General features: G+C 33.0%; 1 protein-coding gene across 4 annotated transcripts in view; it reads left to right on the top strand.

Moving 5' to 3' along the window:
* LOC125069101 (actin cytoskeleton-regulatory complex protein PAN1) overlaps positions 1 to 13,203 on the top strand; it is a 33,690-nt gene that overhangs the window by 15,782 nt on the left and 4,705 nt on the right. For 2 of the 4 annotated variants that reach the window (XM_047678464.1, XM_047678463.1), the window contains 5 exons: positions 1,981 to 2,026; positions 10,720 to 10,945; positions 11,200 to 11,342; positions 12,683 to 12,748; positions 13,059 to 13,192. In XM_047678464.1, the coding sequence (XP_047534420.1) occupies positions 2,005 to 2,026; positions 10,720 to 10,945; positions 11,200 to 11,342; positions 12,683 to 12,748; positions 13,059 to 13,192 (591 nt within the window). In that variant the 5' untranslated portion in view covers positions 1,981 to 2,004. The remainder of the gene's footprint in view (positions 1 to 1,980; positions 2,027 to 10,719; positions 10,946 to 11,199; positions 11,343 to 12,682; positions 12,749 to 13,058; positions 13,193 to 13,203) is intronic. The other 2 variants (XM_047678465.1, XM_047678462.1) reach the window with 1 other exon arrangement.

The following is a 13,203-nucleotide window of genomic DNA, read 5'->3' as shown; positions in this document are numbered from 1 at the left end:
AAAATAGATCAAATAAATTATTAACGGTTGAATAAAATGTAATCCGTGAAACAGTAGTACTAAAAATAGCTGGGATAACAATATAGGCAAAAACCTTTCAATAATAAAAATTCGTTCTAGTTTCGTAATCATGTCCTTTGAGACAGTGAATATTGCGTGGTATTCCCACTTATCTATAGGTTAAAGGTATAGATCAAAGTAATCAAAGATTTATAATGGCAATAGTCGCAAAACTCGACAGTGCAATACTCCAAGGCGTCGTTTTGATGAAGTTCAGAAATAGAACCCCGGAAGCGTCCGAGCGACCCGTTTGGTATGTTCAACGTTGACCTAAAACAGAACTCGCTTTGCTCGTTTGTTATTCGCATGTCCCACCCAGCCGCCTAGCTTATATACGTTTATCGTACAACTTTTATGTATCATCTAATTTTATAACAACACTTTTTTGTCAGTAGGAAGGATTGTCATAAGTGACTGAACTTTGTCCAGTACCATTTGACCAAAAATTATAAGCGATGGGTTCTTTTTTTTCATTATTTTAGAAAATCAATGCAAATAGTTAATAGCTTGCCTTTGTATCGTATCGTCCCGCGGCACAATGCCAAAGCGTGAGGAATCGTACCGCACGTACAGTAAGACAGATGAATGGAAAGCATCACGTGCGACCATCTTTTACGTGGAACGATACTGTTTTAAAGAAATCTCAGAAGCTTATCTCTGAAGAAGAAATACTATCATACACCAGTATCATAAAAACAAATATGAAGTCTTCGTTTCATTTAAAGAGGGGTTATTAGGTGAAGATCCCGAGGTGCTCGGTTCAAATTGCGAGTCGGACAATAACATTTATTGGCTTTTTCTATCTAAGGAAAGAAAAGTAGAAAAAATAGTAACTCGGATTTATGAATGGCCTGTAATACACTCAGTCCTCTGACTGATTCGCTAATTATCGGGTTGCCGTCCCATCGGAAAAGCACAGAGAATAAATAGCACCTGTATTTGTACGCTCGTACTTAACACCTGCGCAGAGGGCTAATCATTGAGATCGGCCCCCGTTACCGAAAATTAGTACATAATTGTAAATTAAAAGATTTATTTATATCATCTTACTTGATACTACAGAACTTTATTATAAATGATTCCATTTCCTAATATGATTTTAATTTATTAATATAATAAACATATAGAGTAAAATCAAACAATCAACGAAGTAGATCAACATTCTGTAACCTTATATGTATATTTATGCTTCTTAATGTACAATACAATTTATTTAGGTAACGGTACCGATGTAAACGTATATGGTATAATTTATATGATGACGCTATAAAAATATATTTAAACTACCTAGTAACCTTATTAATGATAATTGCAGCCAGTATCAAATAAATCTCGTTATGCCTATTCGTAGCATCGAGATGTCTTAATGTTATCGTATAAATAATAAAAGGTAAGATTATTTTCTAAAATATTTACTAATGCTTCATGCATTGGTAAATATTTTAGAAAATAAACTACTAAGATAGTGTTTTATGAAAATAAAATTCTTTAACAGGTTGACGTATAATTCAGCAATTTGTTTCTTTGTAATCGCGACATCGTTTTAAAAGCTGCCAAAAAGTGAATTTTATTGTGCCACCCATTGCTTTTTGTCCTGAGTGAAAAATAATCAAATTTATGAGTTTTTAAAATAATTACGTTGCTAGATGTGTTCAGTTGCCAGTGATAGTTAAGCCGCGTTTACCTTGGGACACGTATAACTGCTTTGGGAAGGCCAAAATTGTGCTTCAACTTCCTTTCTTTATTTCTCTATGCTATTCAAATAATATAATATTAGAGGCTAATTATAATGTTCCTCCAGTAGATAGATACTAACACGCTTTTTATATTTCGTTTATTATTTATGCACTTCATTTACGTAGTTGGCATGTTCAATATCAATAGAATTTTTTACTAACATTTTTCGTCTTTCTGTTACAGGCCTTTACTCATAAAGGAATTGAAATGAAGATTTTGAAAGTCTCAGGTTAGGTGTATGATTTTATGTATAAACTTTTTAATATAAATTATTTTCTAAATATAAATGGCAACAATTTCGTATCAATCGGTTTCGTGTTAATTAATTACACATTTCCTACATTTGAAACCTCATATTTTAACTCGAATTTTACGGATAATTTAAGTATTAATTACTGTGTAAGTAAGCCAAAATATTTTATTGCTGAAGGGTCAATTGAATTTATATATTCAAAATTGAATGCTTCCTTACAATCTTCCTTAATAAGAATTATAAGAACAGGTGTATCAGTGTGATTAGCTATTTATAAAACTTAGTAGTATGCAATCTGGGTATAAGTACTGATATCCAACGATGGCTTGTTCTAACCGATGTAAGTTGTTTCCTACAATTTCATTATCTTATCCTGTTGTTTAGTATTTAAAATTCTATTAAAATACTGGTTCAGTTGTCTTCTACGATATAAAATTGTGAAAAAGCTTTTAAATATTTTCCATGAAAAAGAACTCTTTCGTATTTATTAATAACATAAATACTCATATATGTATTCTTAGATATAAACCAAGCAGTAAATTATTTTTATTGCACTCACACATAATTGAGTTGAAATAGACAGTGGTCCGCGACCAGGAAATATTTTGGTATTTTTACCAATAGACGTAGACGCAGAAGCTTAGAATTGCGTAAAATATTAAACCACTAATATAGCTGCCGTTACGACTACAGAATTAATATTATTTTAGAATATACAGAATAATACGATGGCAAAGTCAAGGGCATAATATATTATCATAATAGACGTGGGAGAAACTAATACTTTATTAACTAAATATATAGCGAGTGAGTGTATGATATTTAACATATTTTTTTTTCTTTTTATATTACGTAACTTCTCTTTTCTCTTAAATTAGATGACAGCATCGAGTCATTATTTTTGTGGAATTTTAACGCTGTTGGCATTCAAAATCGATTTAAATTGTGAGAAAAAAATTGCGCCGTGGCATTTATTTGTCTTAAGTTTATTTAAAGATTTCAGCATTTATAACAATAGACGAAAATTAAAAAAAATACTTTTAAAAACGATCTATAGACGGTATATAATACTTAATATATACCTATACAACACTAAACTCTAAAAAACCATTATTAATAATTCTGAATCTGATACGAAAGTAAAATCCTTGGCAGAATCGTTGCACTAAATACTAAATTAATGCTCCAATAGAAACACCATTCCAAAGACGTGCATTCAATTCAGATCAAATAGATTAGACTATTCGCGTAACAGAGATATAGCTACAAGGAAAAATGCTTATATTAGTAAGGTATCAAATAAATATCTTGTTGGAAATGTAATGTTTATAAGTATTACAACCGGTGAGTATTTAAAATCCTTGTAATCTAGTTTTGTACCATGTGAGGTTAGCACAGGTGCACGATTATCATGTAATAATAATTGTTACATGCTCGACCGTTCAGCACTGTTCTATCACTGATAATAAATCTTTCTCGTGTGATATATTAAGAAAATATGTTGAAGTTTTTTCTTTGTTTATAATCTGTTGTTATGTTTCCATTTACGTGGGCGCCGCATGCCGCCAGTTGCGTAACGGGCGAGCTATCACACTGTATGTACATTTATTGCGAATGCTAGAAGTGGAGTAATTCTGTGTGTTTTTACAGCTGCAATTCGGTATAGGCAAATCTGGGTGTAGCTCTAACTGTTTTCCGACGATAAACAGACGGCCGCTGTTGCCGACTCGCTGAAAACATCCTTTTACGTCATCACTCCGTTATGGTTTCAGCTACGAATTATTCTAAGCTGTCTTTCAAGACAATACCATCTTGTTTAGATAGCTGTTTCGTAAGCAAATACATATATCATAATCAGTAACAGTTTAAGATGCTCGGTGCAGTAACGACCGTAAACATAGGAAATTTATAAACCTACATACGTACATAAAAATTCAGTGTTGCGATTAAGAAGCACTATATATTTAATTTTTGATTTATATAATTTAATTTAAATTTTTATGAATACGTTGTTATAATACAAAATAATTTATTAAATTGTATTCTACACGCTTAGTGTTGCTTGCGATTCATTCATCGGCTTACAAAGTCAATTGAGATCCGAATTTAGCCTAGCGCAGAAAGCCAAATCTATATTGTGTTGTGCAACAGGCAGCCCGTCTCTGAACTGCTGTCTATCATTCCGATTAACGATATAGGTAATATGAAATGTAAGTAATTTATCATTCTTGGTTTTGTGCATTTGGACTCCCACTATATTTAAAGTATGCGTTTTTAGTTACATATTCAGTTTTAATTAGAATTTATTTGAATCGTAAAGCTGCCACAATATTCCCTAGAGAATATAGGTCACTCGACAATCTTTTATTTAAATCTGAAATAATTTTAAGACACATTTCACAGCGAATAAGTGTTCATGGTAAAGATGCTGTTTTTACTTGTGTATCTGAGCGACAAGTCTAGCAGCGGGCATTGCGCGGAACGAGGTCACTCGCCTGTTGTTTTCGAGATTTGTCCCACAAATCATATTTAGCTTAACGCTGTGAACTGACGAGACCATTGTTGTTTAATGAAAGTGTAACAAACAAGAACTGTCCTGAGTTCCATAATCTATAAGATCGCAATATTTTTTATTGCATACAATGGTATTCGTTCTGCAGGTATACCTCACATTCTCGCATTCGTTAAACTATTAAACTTGCTATATACCTACTTCACCAAATTTGAATTGAATATATCTGCTCTAATTATAAAATCTAGATTATTATACAAAAAACGACTTCTGAAAAATAACGACTAGTTGAGAATAACGCTTTACCGTTATTAACTTTCATATTTTATTCGTATCATGATAGCAGTACATACAAGTCTGTTTTATTAATTACATTCGTTTAGGTACATAATATATCAAACGCTTGGTGATTTATAGGCGTATATAATCGCTAAATCGAACGCGCCCGTGTACTAATAATTTACAAATGAAACGGAACTCATTACATCCTTAACCTCTAAAAGACTGGTGACTAGGTGAGTGGGATATGGTAATGGGAAGTAATAAACAAGTGTAGCCAGGTTGTGGGCGGGCGCCCACGTGGTCAGTGCCGCGTGCACACGTGACGTAACCCATGTAGCCTTCCACAAACGTTCGTTTCTCGGAAGATAAATATGATTGTGATATTATAACTGACCTAGCCTTTGTGTCTAGTAGGTATTGAAAGTTTTAATGTGTGACAAACATTACGTCATAGGCCTTCTAAGTATACCTTCATTAAAGAAATGTTTACATTATATTTTTTACCCATGTAAATAGTATCTAAATTTTTTTAAAGGCGAATTAAAACCTTAAGACTGACATTCTGATATAAACATATATATATATATATATATATATATATATATATATATATATATATATATTCATGTAATATATGTTTGTGTACTAGTGATTATCAAACTTTTTTTTTTCTAAAAATGTTTACATAAACTCAGTTTAAAAACGTTTTCAATTTAAAATAAATATGCGTAAATTGTATTGTTGTACGTAACACGTAACGCATGAGTTTTGAACTGATCTAGAACGGCGCCTGCGTCTGTTTCGACGTTGACATTTTGATTGACGCACGTGATGGTTCACACACGACGACAATTGCAGTTTATTTTCTATACATTTTTTGCTTTATAATTATAATATATTTTAAAATCGTATATGATGTTGTTTTTACCATAAATGTACATATTTTCCCGATTTCAATTATCTTTGCATCTTTTTAAATAGTCATAAATTTTGCAATTAGTTTGAATTGTTTCCCTTTTTAATATGCTAAACTAAAATGATTAATTCCATTATTTAATGGTAATCCAAACATGGATGATGACGTCGAAACCGGACAACGTATGATATGCAGACCACGGCGCCATTTAACAATCCAAACAGGGTATAACCGTTTAAGAATGAATGCTATAAACTACCATTAAAGTACATATATTATAACAATTATAGTTGTATAATAAACATTAAATGACCATTGCCGTATATTAAATAATTCCACGCATTGAAAAGTGATTCGTATAAAATCGAAAAGTCGCATAACGCTTTCGATACACCACACCATAAGTTTTATTCGAAGTAGACCACTATGGCGTAGGTATTACACTTTTACTTACTTATTATTAGTTACACGTTACACGCTTTACTCAAATGTTACAAAAAAATTAAAGAAGTATTTGAACGAATGCACTTAAAAAAGGCGAAAAATAGATTTGGCATCGATAAAAGCATTGCTTATATTTAGGTAAGTGAATAGAAGGCCAATCCGTAGATGTGGATTCGATTCTATTCTTAAAAATATTCAGACAAGTCATAGAAGAAATTAATTCTATGTATAATTAGATATACAAGATGTAGTAACGCAATTGCTGTCTCAAATATGGATATAAATAGTGAGTCCAATCAGTTAGTTATGAATAAATATATTTGATGATTAAAACGTAATATGCGTGGGAAGATGGTAACAAGACTCACTAGTGACAAATCAGTGCCACGTAATGTATCGGTGTTCGTTCATAAAGTTGTCCTCGCGAAAGGGAAATTGGCAACTTTTGTGTTGTTATAACGCATTGCTGACTGAATTTTTGTAATTACCTAAACTTTTGTTAAGAATTGCCGACTAAGAACCGAAAATGACTACTATTTGTGCCAAGTGCATCATAAGACATGAGTAAACGTCATTATAAAGATTCAAAGCGTCATTAGAAAAGCGAAAAATACGTTCAAAAATAAAACTTGATACCAATCGCTCAGGGCGTGGTCATTCTGAGTGCAATTTATTAAGTAGTTCTTACTGACATTTTTGTTAGTTATTTCCAATCAAATCACAACACGATTTGTTAAGATTTTTTTATTTTTTATTTTATGTAGTAGGTAGGCGGACCGGCAAATGGGCCACCTGATGTTCAGTGGTCACCACCGCCCATAAACATTGGCGCTGTTAGAAATATACACCAAGTAATTTTTAATTTTCTGATTTGTCTGTTTTATTTTCTGATTGAATTATAATAATACAAAAATATATTAAACCCCAGACGAAAAAATCTTATTTAAAGGACGTAAATTTAGCATAAAAATATAAATATTTAAAAAGCATTTAAATATCAATTGGCAAAGATTAAGTACATCTGCCATTATAATCAACACTAACTTCGCAATGAGTCAGCGACTCAGCGGCCGCACGCACGTGCGCCAGTTTGTTTACAAAATTGTAATCTGTAACATTTTAAGAAGTGTAACACATGATTTATGTCTTACTGGTCTTGTGTAACAACTGCCAAGGCCAGTTGCATTCATCCTTCGTATATTGTAATCGACTGAAAGATAACAATAAAATTATTATATTAATTAAATATAATGTTTGTAAAGTTTAAAATACTGTATTTAACATTTGTATATAAAGCATTGTGGGTAGGCAACCAGAAACACAACCCCTTTTCAATGTTAGTGTTAATAGAGAAAAAACTATAAAATCATTCGAAGAGAATGTAGCACTATTACGCTTATAATTGTTATTATATACTTATTGTTATTGAATAAGCACCAGACCTCACTATTCATTGTTTAAGGAAGATCGATTAGAAATATATTGCGATATATCTCATACTATATTGCTCGCCGTTGTATCCTGAACTTACACAGTTAATATAATCAAATGTTTTAGAATCAAAATTTTAAAACCAGCAATATATATGTAATTATAAGAACAAATATGATTGTGCAAAAAGCACGTAAGCAAAACGTAGGAAGAAATAATTATTGTAGATTTTATTAGAATTGAATCGAATATTTCCTAGTTATGTATATAATAATATTACCTGTATAAAACATACAAACGCAACAAATGGATATTCAGGAACTGTTATGAATATACAATATTACAAAACGTATTCAATAACCATAAAAAAATAACACAGAAATTGCCGAAAAAGTGGAACTTTTCTCTAGTGACCAAAGCCTGCAGTCGACTCATGTATTTATTTGTTATTGTATTGTATCATACAATACTATAAAAAATAAAACAATATACATAGTTGTTATTGTTTTTAATAAATGTCATGTGTTTTCTTGTTTCAACTCTGTCGGTTACCTAGTGACTGACCATCATTTAATTAGTATCCAAAAGTTACATTAGTTATGTATATATTAAAAGTAATGTTCCTATAGTAAGAGCAGTCTCTTCATTATGGTGTATTTGATGAAAAAAGACGTTAACGAAAAAATACATAGCGCTATATAACCTTCGCTGCACCGGTAAAAATAGAGCAAGAGTTATGTCTTAATCATATTATATTTGTTATTGGGTACGGTGAGAATTCGTTTACACAAATTTAAATTTTATAACACATAACTCATATTGAGCTCACAAGATTTATTTATTTCCGACACTATATAAATATAACGTTATACTGCGAAATAAAAATATTCCGTAATGCTTCACTTTTCCGATTTAACACAATAATGACTAGAGTTTAACATAGACATATATATAAAAATTATTGAATTTAGTATAATGAAAAGAATATTAAATTTGCAATAATAGAGCAGACCTAGTGTTTATATTTATTTATATAATTATTAATGGTCGTAAAAATGCAAGTTGAAACCGACTTAATGCTCAATCCAGCGACGTTTACCACGATTTTCACAGTTTAAATATTTGTTTATTACATAACCTTTTGAATACTATAAATAGAATGTTCCGAATGATGTTTATGCAAGCCGGTAATTTAGCTGTTTCCTATTAATCCCAGCAAACCGTTTTTGTTATCTCTAGTTATTTATGATCTTTAATTTATATACTTACTATATATATACAAGTTACATTCGCAGTTTGACCACGTACTCGTCACATATTCTACCGCCGAAACGCAATACTAATTATTCTGTTGCTTTTGGAGTGAGCCAGTCTAAGTTCAGGCATAAGGGTTATAACATCTTATTTTTCAAAGCTGTTGGTGCATTGCCGATGTAAGGGTTGAATAATATTTTTCTTAGTGGCAATGTCTATGCGTGGTGGGGACCACAAACAATCAGCTGTGCATTTTCCTGTTTGCCTACTTATTTCAAATAAATAAAAAAAACAGTTTGTTTCATGCATAATGACATAGGTAAACATTAAATCATAATAATTTTTTTGCATTAATATTTTTACGCTATTAAAAAATTACATTAAACATTTTCAAAGGATAGAATATATATAGAAGATAGATAGAAGGACGTTTTTATGATACCTTGAGTAACATTGCTTAGACAAAGATATTAATGTTGCATAACTCGCCTATGCATTTGTTTACTTAAATTTATCTCGTATACCAATGCGTAAGATAATGCTGATTTACGTTCTACCCTAACAATATATCTGAGATCAAAGAATGGAATAGCTGTGTAATTAGACTTATATTTTTAAAATAATAATTTTTATTAAAAACAAATTATTTTTGAATGTTTGTTTTCCGGATTTACACAAAGATTCCTTATCCGATTGTATATTTTTGATTCTAGACAAGGCTTTCTACCATATTTATGTGTGGTATATTTTTGTGTTAACGTAGTAGGCCGTACCGTCTTTCCCGAAACACGGGGCCCGACCCTAGGCTTCCCATTCTCAAGGGGGCCCCAGATAGGCCAATATATTCGTTTATGCTGTAAGCACCAGAGCACGAGGTGAAAAGTACGATTCGCAGAAAAAAAAGGCTATCTACAATTTCGGACATGCGTATTTTTTAATCCGTCACTGTACTTTATCCACCTAGCTACTATTATCCCTTGGGCCCCGGAATGCTATAAGACGTTCGCGGAAGTGGGAGAGAATTTTTTTGGGCACAGCGCTTTTCTAACGAACGTTGTCAAAACTGTAAAAGATTAAAGCAAACTTTGTATGTAATATTTATAAAAAAAACGCCTTAGCATTTATCTTCTTATATATTTTATAGATCATGTGCATATTAATTAAAAGTTTTCCTGACTAAAGATTGTCTTATTTACCGATGCTAATGCACGTTATTTGAACAATGGAATACAAATGCGTATTGCGTGCGGTATACTCGGCTCCAAGCTGATTTTATTCTATAATAAAATCTATACTAATATTATAAATGCGAAACTAATTCTGTCTGTTACGCTTTCACGACCAAACCAGTGTACCGAATTTGATGTCATTTGATATGAAGCACGATTTAATCCCAAAATACTTTTTGTACTCAACACTTCAGTACCAACCACTAAAACGCGAGCGCACGTGAACTAGTATTTGTATAAAAACTGAAGTGGGAAATACCTAATTTAAGTTGTGCGTAGTCGGAACCGATTGTTTGTAATATATAAAACAATTTTTAGCAATTAGTCTTTGAATTTTCTTTTGTTTTACTGCATACATTTTGTATATGCCTATTGTGACTGTTAAATATGTACCTACCTACTAATAAATTAGAGCGGTTCATTGGAGCGATTCGCCCAGACCACACCTATCGCTATCCAAATTGCGTTACCAATTTCCGATGGTGATACACTTCACTTCGAGTACATTATTCGTTTCTATTTCATGTCACTGAGTGGTCACCATTTCTAGGAATTTACTTAAATTACAATTTAAATTATAAAAATCAATAAATGATTTCAGAAAGCCGTTCGTCGTGCGGCGGAGGCGGTGGGTCGGAGGGCTCTGAGGGTCGCGCGTCGTGGCGTGTGACGCTGGACCACGACCTAGTAGAGACTTTAAGTGCAATATATCCCGAGTGGTTCAAGCAGCCCCGACGCGCCCCCGAACGTAGTCGTGCGGCTTCGCCCTCCCACTCTCCTGCCTCGCCGCGAACCCCCTCAACGCCCCCTGAAGACGACACCTTCAGGTATATTTTATTTTGAAAATTAAACAGAAATCCTTATCTTAACTTTTTATGTAATCTAATAACCTTACAAAAATATAAGATCTCACTTAGTTTAAATTTTTTAAGCTAATCAACGTGTACTTATTATGATGTATGGTTTTAAACAATTGTGTTAAAATGACTGGATGAATGTATGGTGACAAATGAAGTACTAATGATTGTTTATAATAATAATAAGAATGAATTCGTGTATTAATATTAGTCTATTATTTTAGTTCGGGTGCGGAGGAGATGGCCGGTCGTCAAGCGAGTTGTAGCGGCACGAGCGAGCCGCCGAGCTCGCCGCCGCGAGTCTCACCCCCGAAGGTCGTCGTGGACGACAGCCCGCTGCAGCCGGCCATGGGCAAGCATAAGGAATGTGAGTATTGTGCATAAGAGAAAGGCAGCTTAGAATAATCGAATTGTTTCACCAAGGATCCATTTGTATGCATACAAGTTTAAATGAAATATTAAAAAAAGATAAACAAACAAGACTTTCAATTTAAGAAGAGGAAAGTGTTTTTAATGTTTCATAAACTAGCAGCTCCTACCTAGTGGATTAGATGTCGGTTTTCAAGTAATTACATAAAATAGTAATATTCTTACTGGATTATGTAACGTTTTTTATGCAAAGCTTCGAACGACTGCCGTATATAAACCAATAAATACCGAATATAAATTGCATTCAGTATCCGGGTGAAAAAGTAAAATTTGCTCATAAAATATCGTAGCTGGTTATCTTCATGCAGCATTTATCAAGTTTTCTGCGATATACGCATCAGAATGCGGCGCGCAACGTTCACATCCGGCCGTACTTGCGTCTCCGCCTGTCTGCGCGTGCATCGCCAATAAACAAGCCGTCTCTCCGTCAGTACCATCTCGTACACATTAAACTGTTTATTAAAACTCACGCAACAAAATCGAATGACTAAATGGACACCGTAGTTTTTAATATATTTTCTTACACTTATATAACGTCATTTTTACGAAAGGCAATAAAAATGTTTATAACACAATATATCATGACTTCATGAAAAATATACTAGCAAAAATAATATATTTCTTTCGCTATTCACGTCATTTTATATATTAAAATATAAATTCTCACGGAATGCTTAGATTCGAAAGACCGAAATATTTTAACGAACGAATGCTAAAGGCAATTGAAGCGAATGTTAACGCCCAGTAACCCACAATATTCGGCCCACTGGTAGTGAATGTTTCGTCTGTAATACGGTCGCGGCATAACACTAGTTTCCTTGTGCAGTGTTTATTTATATTGGCACTTTGCCAACGATGTCCGCCCGTCTCTCTGCTCTTTGCTCGTCTACAGCAAACAAGAATATAGTTCTGTATGCGCCCACGCCCATTTTCCATCTATATCAATATTATCGTAATGTATCGATCGACGTATCGATCAAGTCGACGCATCGTCCACATTACTTGCATGTTACGTCAAAGTTCGTCACCTGGTTCTGGTTCGTCATAACTCTTATTTACTCCTTCGGCTAGCTATAAAACACTTTTTAGGGCAAAAAAAGCCGTGTGGCCTACACTACCGTTGCCATAATTTTGATTGTAATTTATTTAAAATTGAAGTATTATAATTACAATACAATGTATATAAACAGGAAAACTATGTGTTTACAATCTCGTTTTTATTGAGGAAAAGAATAAACTTAATATTTCGTATCAAATCATTTTGTTTTGTTTTTTCAGCGTTAAAAGTGAAGTTGATGATGCGGCGTCCGATCAACCAGTTGGTGGCTCAAGGAATTATGCCGCGTGAGTGTTTAAATTCCTCTTTTACTACCAAGAATATGGTAATAAAAGGTACTATAACAGAACAATTACTAATCAACTAATCATGTAAATGACGAGTCTTGGTTAGGCGCCCAAACGCCTGCGCAGCTCCACTCCCGTCGCAGCTCGCGCGTGGGCGTAGGAATTTTATTTACGGGCTAAATGCCGCGGCTAATGAGATTTTCTAACCGATTGGCAAAGAAATCAACATTTTTGTCATTATAAAGTACGAGAAAATAAAAGATAATTACTGGAATGTCTTCAATATTTTAATCCATAATCTTACTTACAGCGTTAAAAACGCCACCAGCGTATTTTAAACAAAGAATGCAATTGGAAAGAGCAAAAACGGGAGATTTGCTTAAAGCTAAGATTCAGAGCCGACCTGATCGTCAAGAACTGGAAAGAAGACATATACTGGAACAGGTTAATGTCTA

This window comes from Vanessa atalanta, chromosome 15 (genome assembly GCF_905147765.1).
Source record: "Vanessa atalanta chromosome 15, ilVanAtal1.2, whole genome shotgun sequence".
Classification (NCBI taxonomy): Eukaryota; Metazoa; Arthropoda; class Insecta; order Lepidoptera; family Nymphalidae; genus Vanessa; species Vanessa atalanta.
This window is presented reverse-complemented; position numbering and strand designations above follow the sequence as displayed.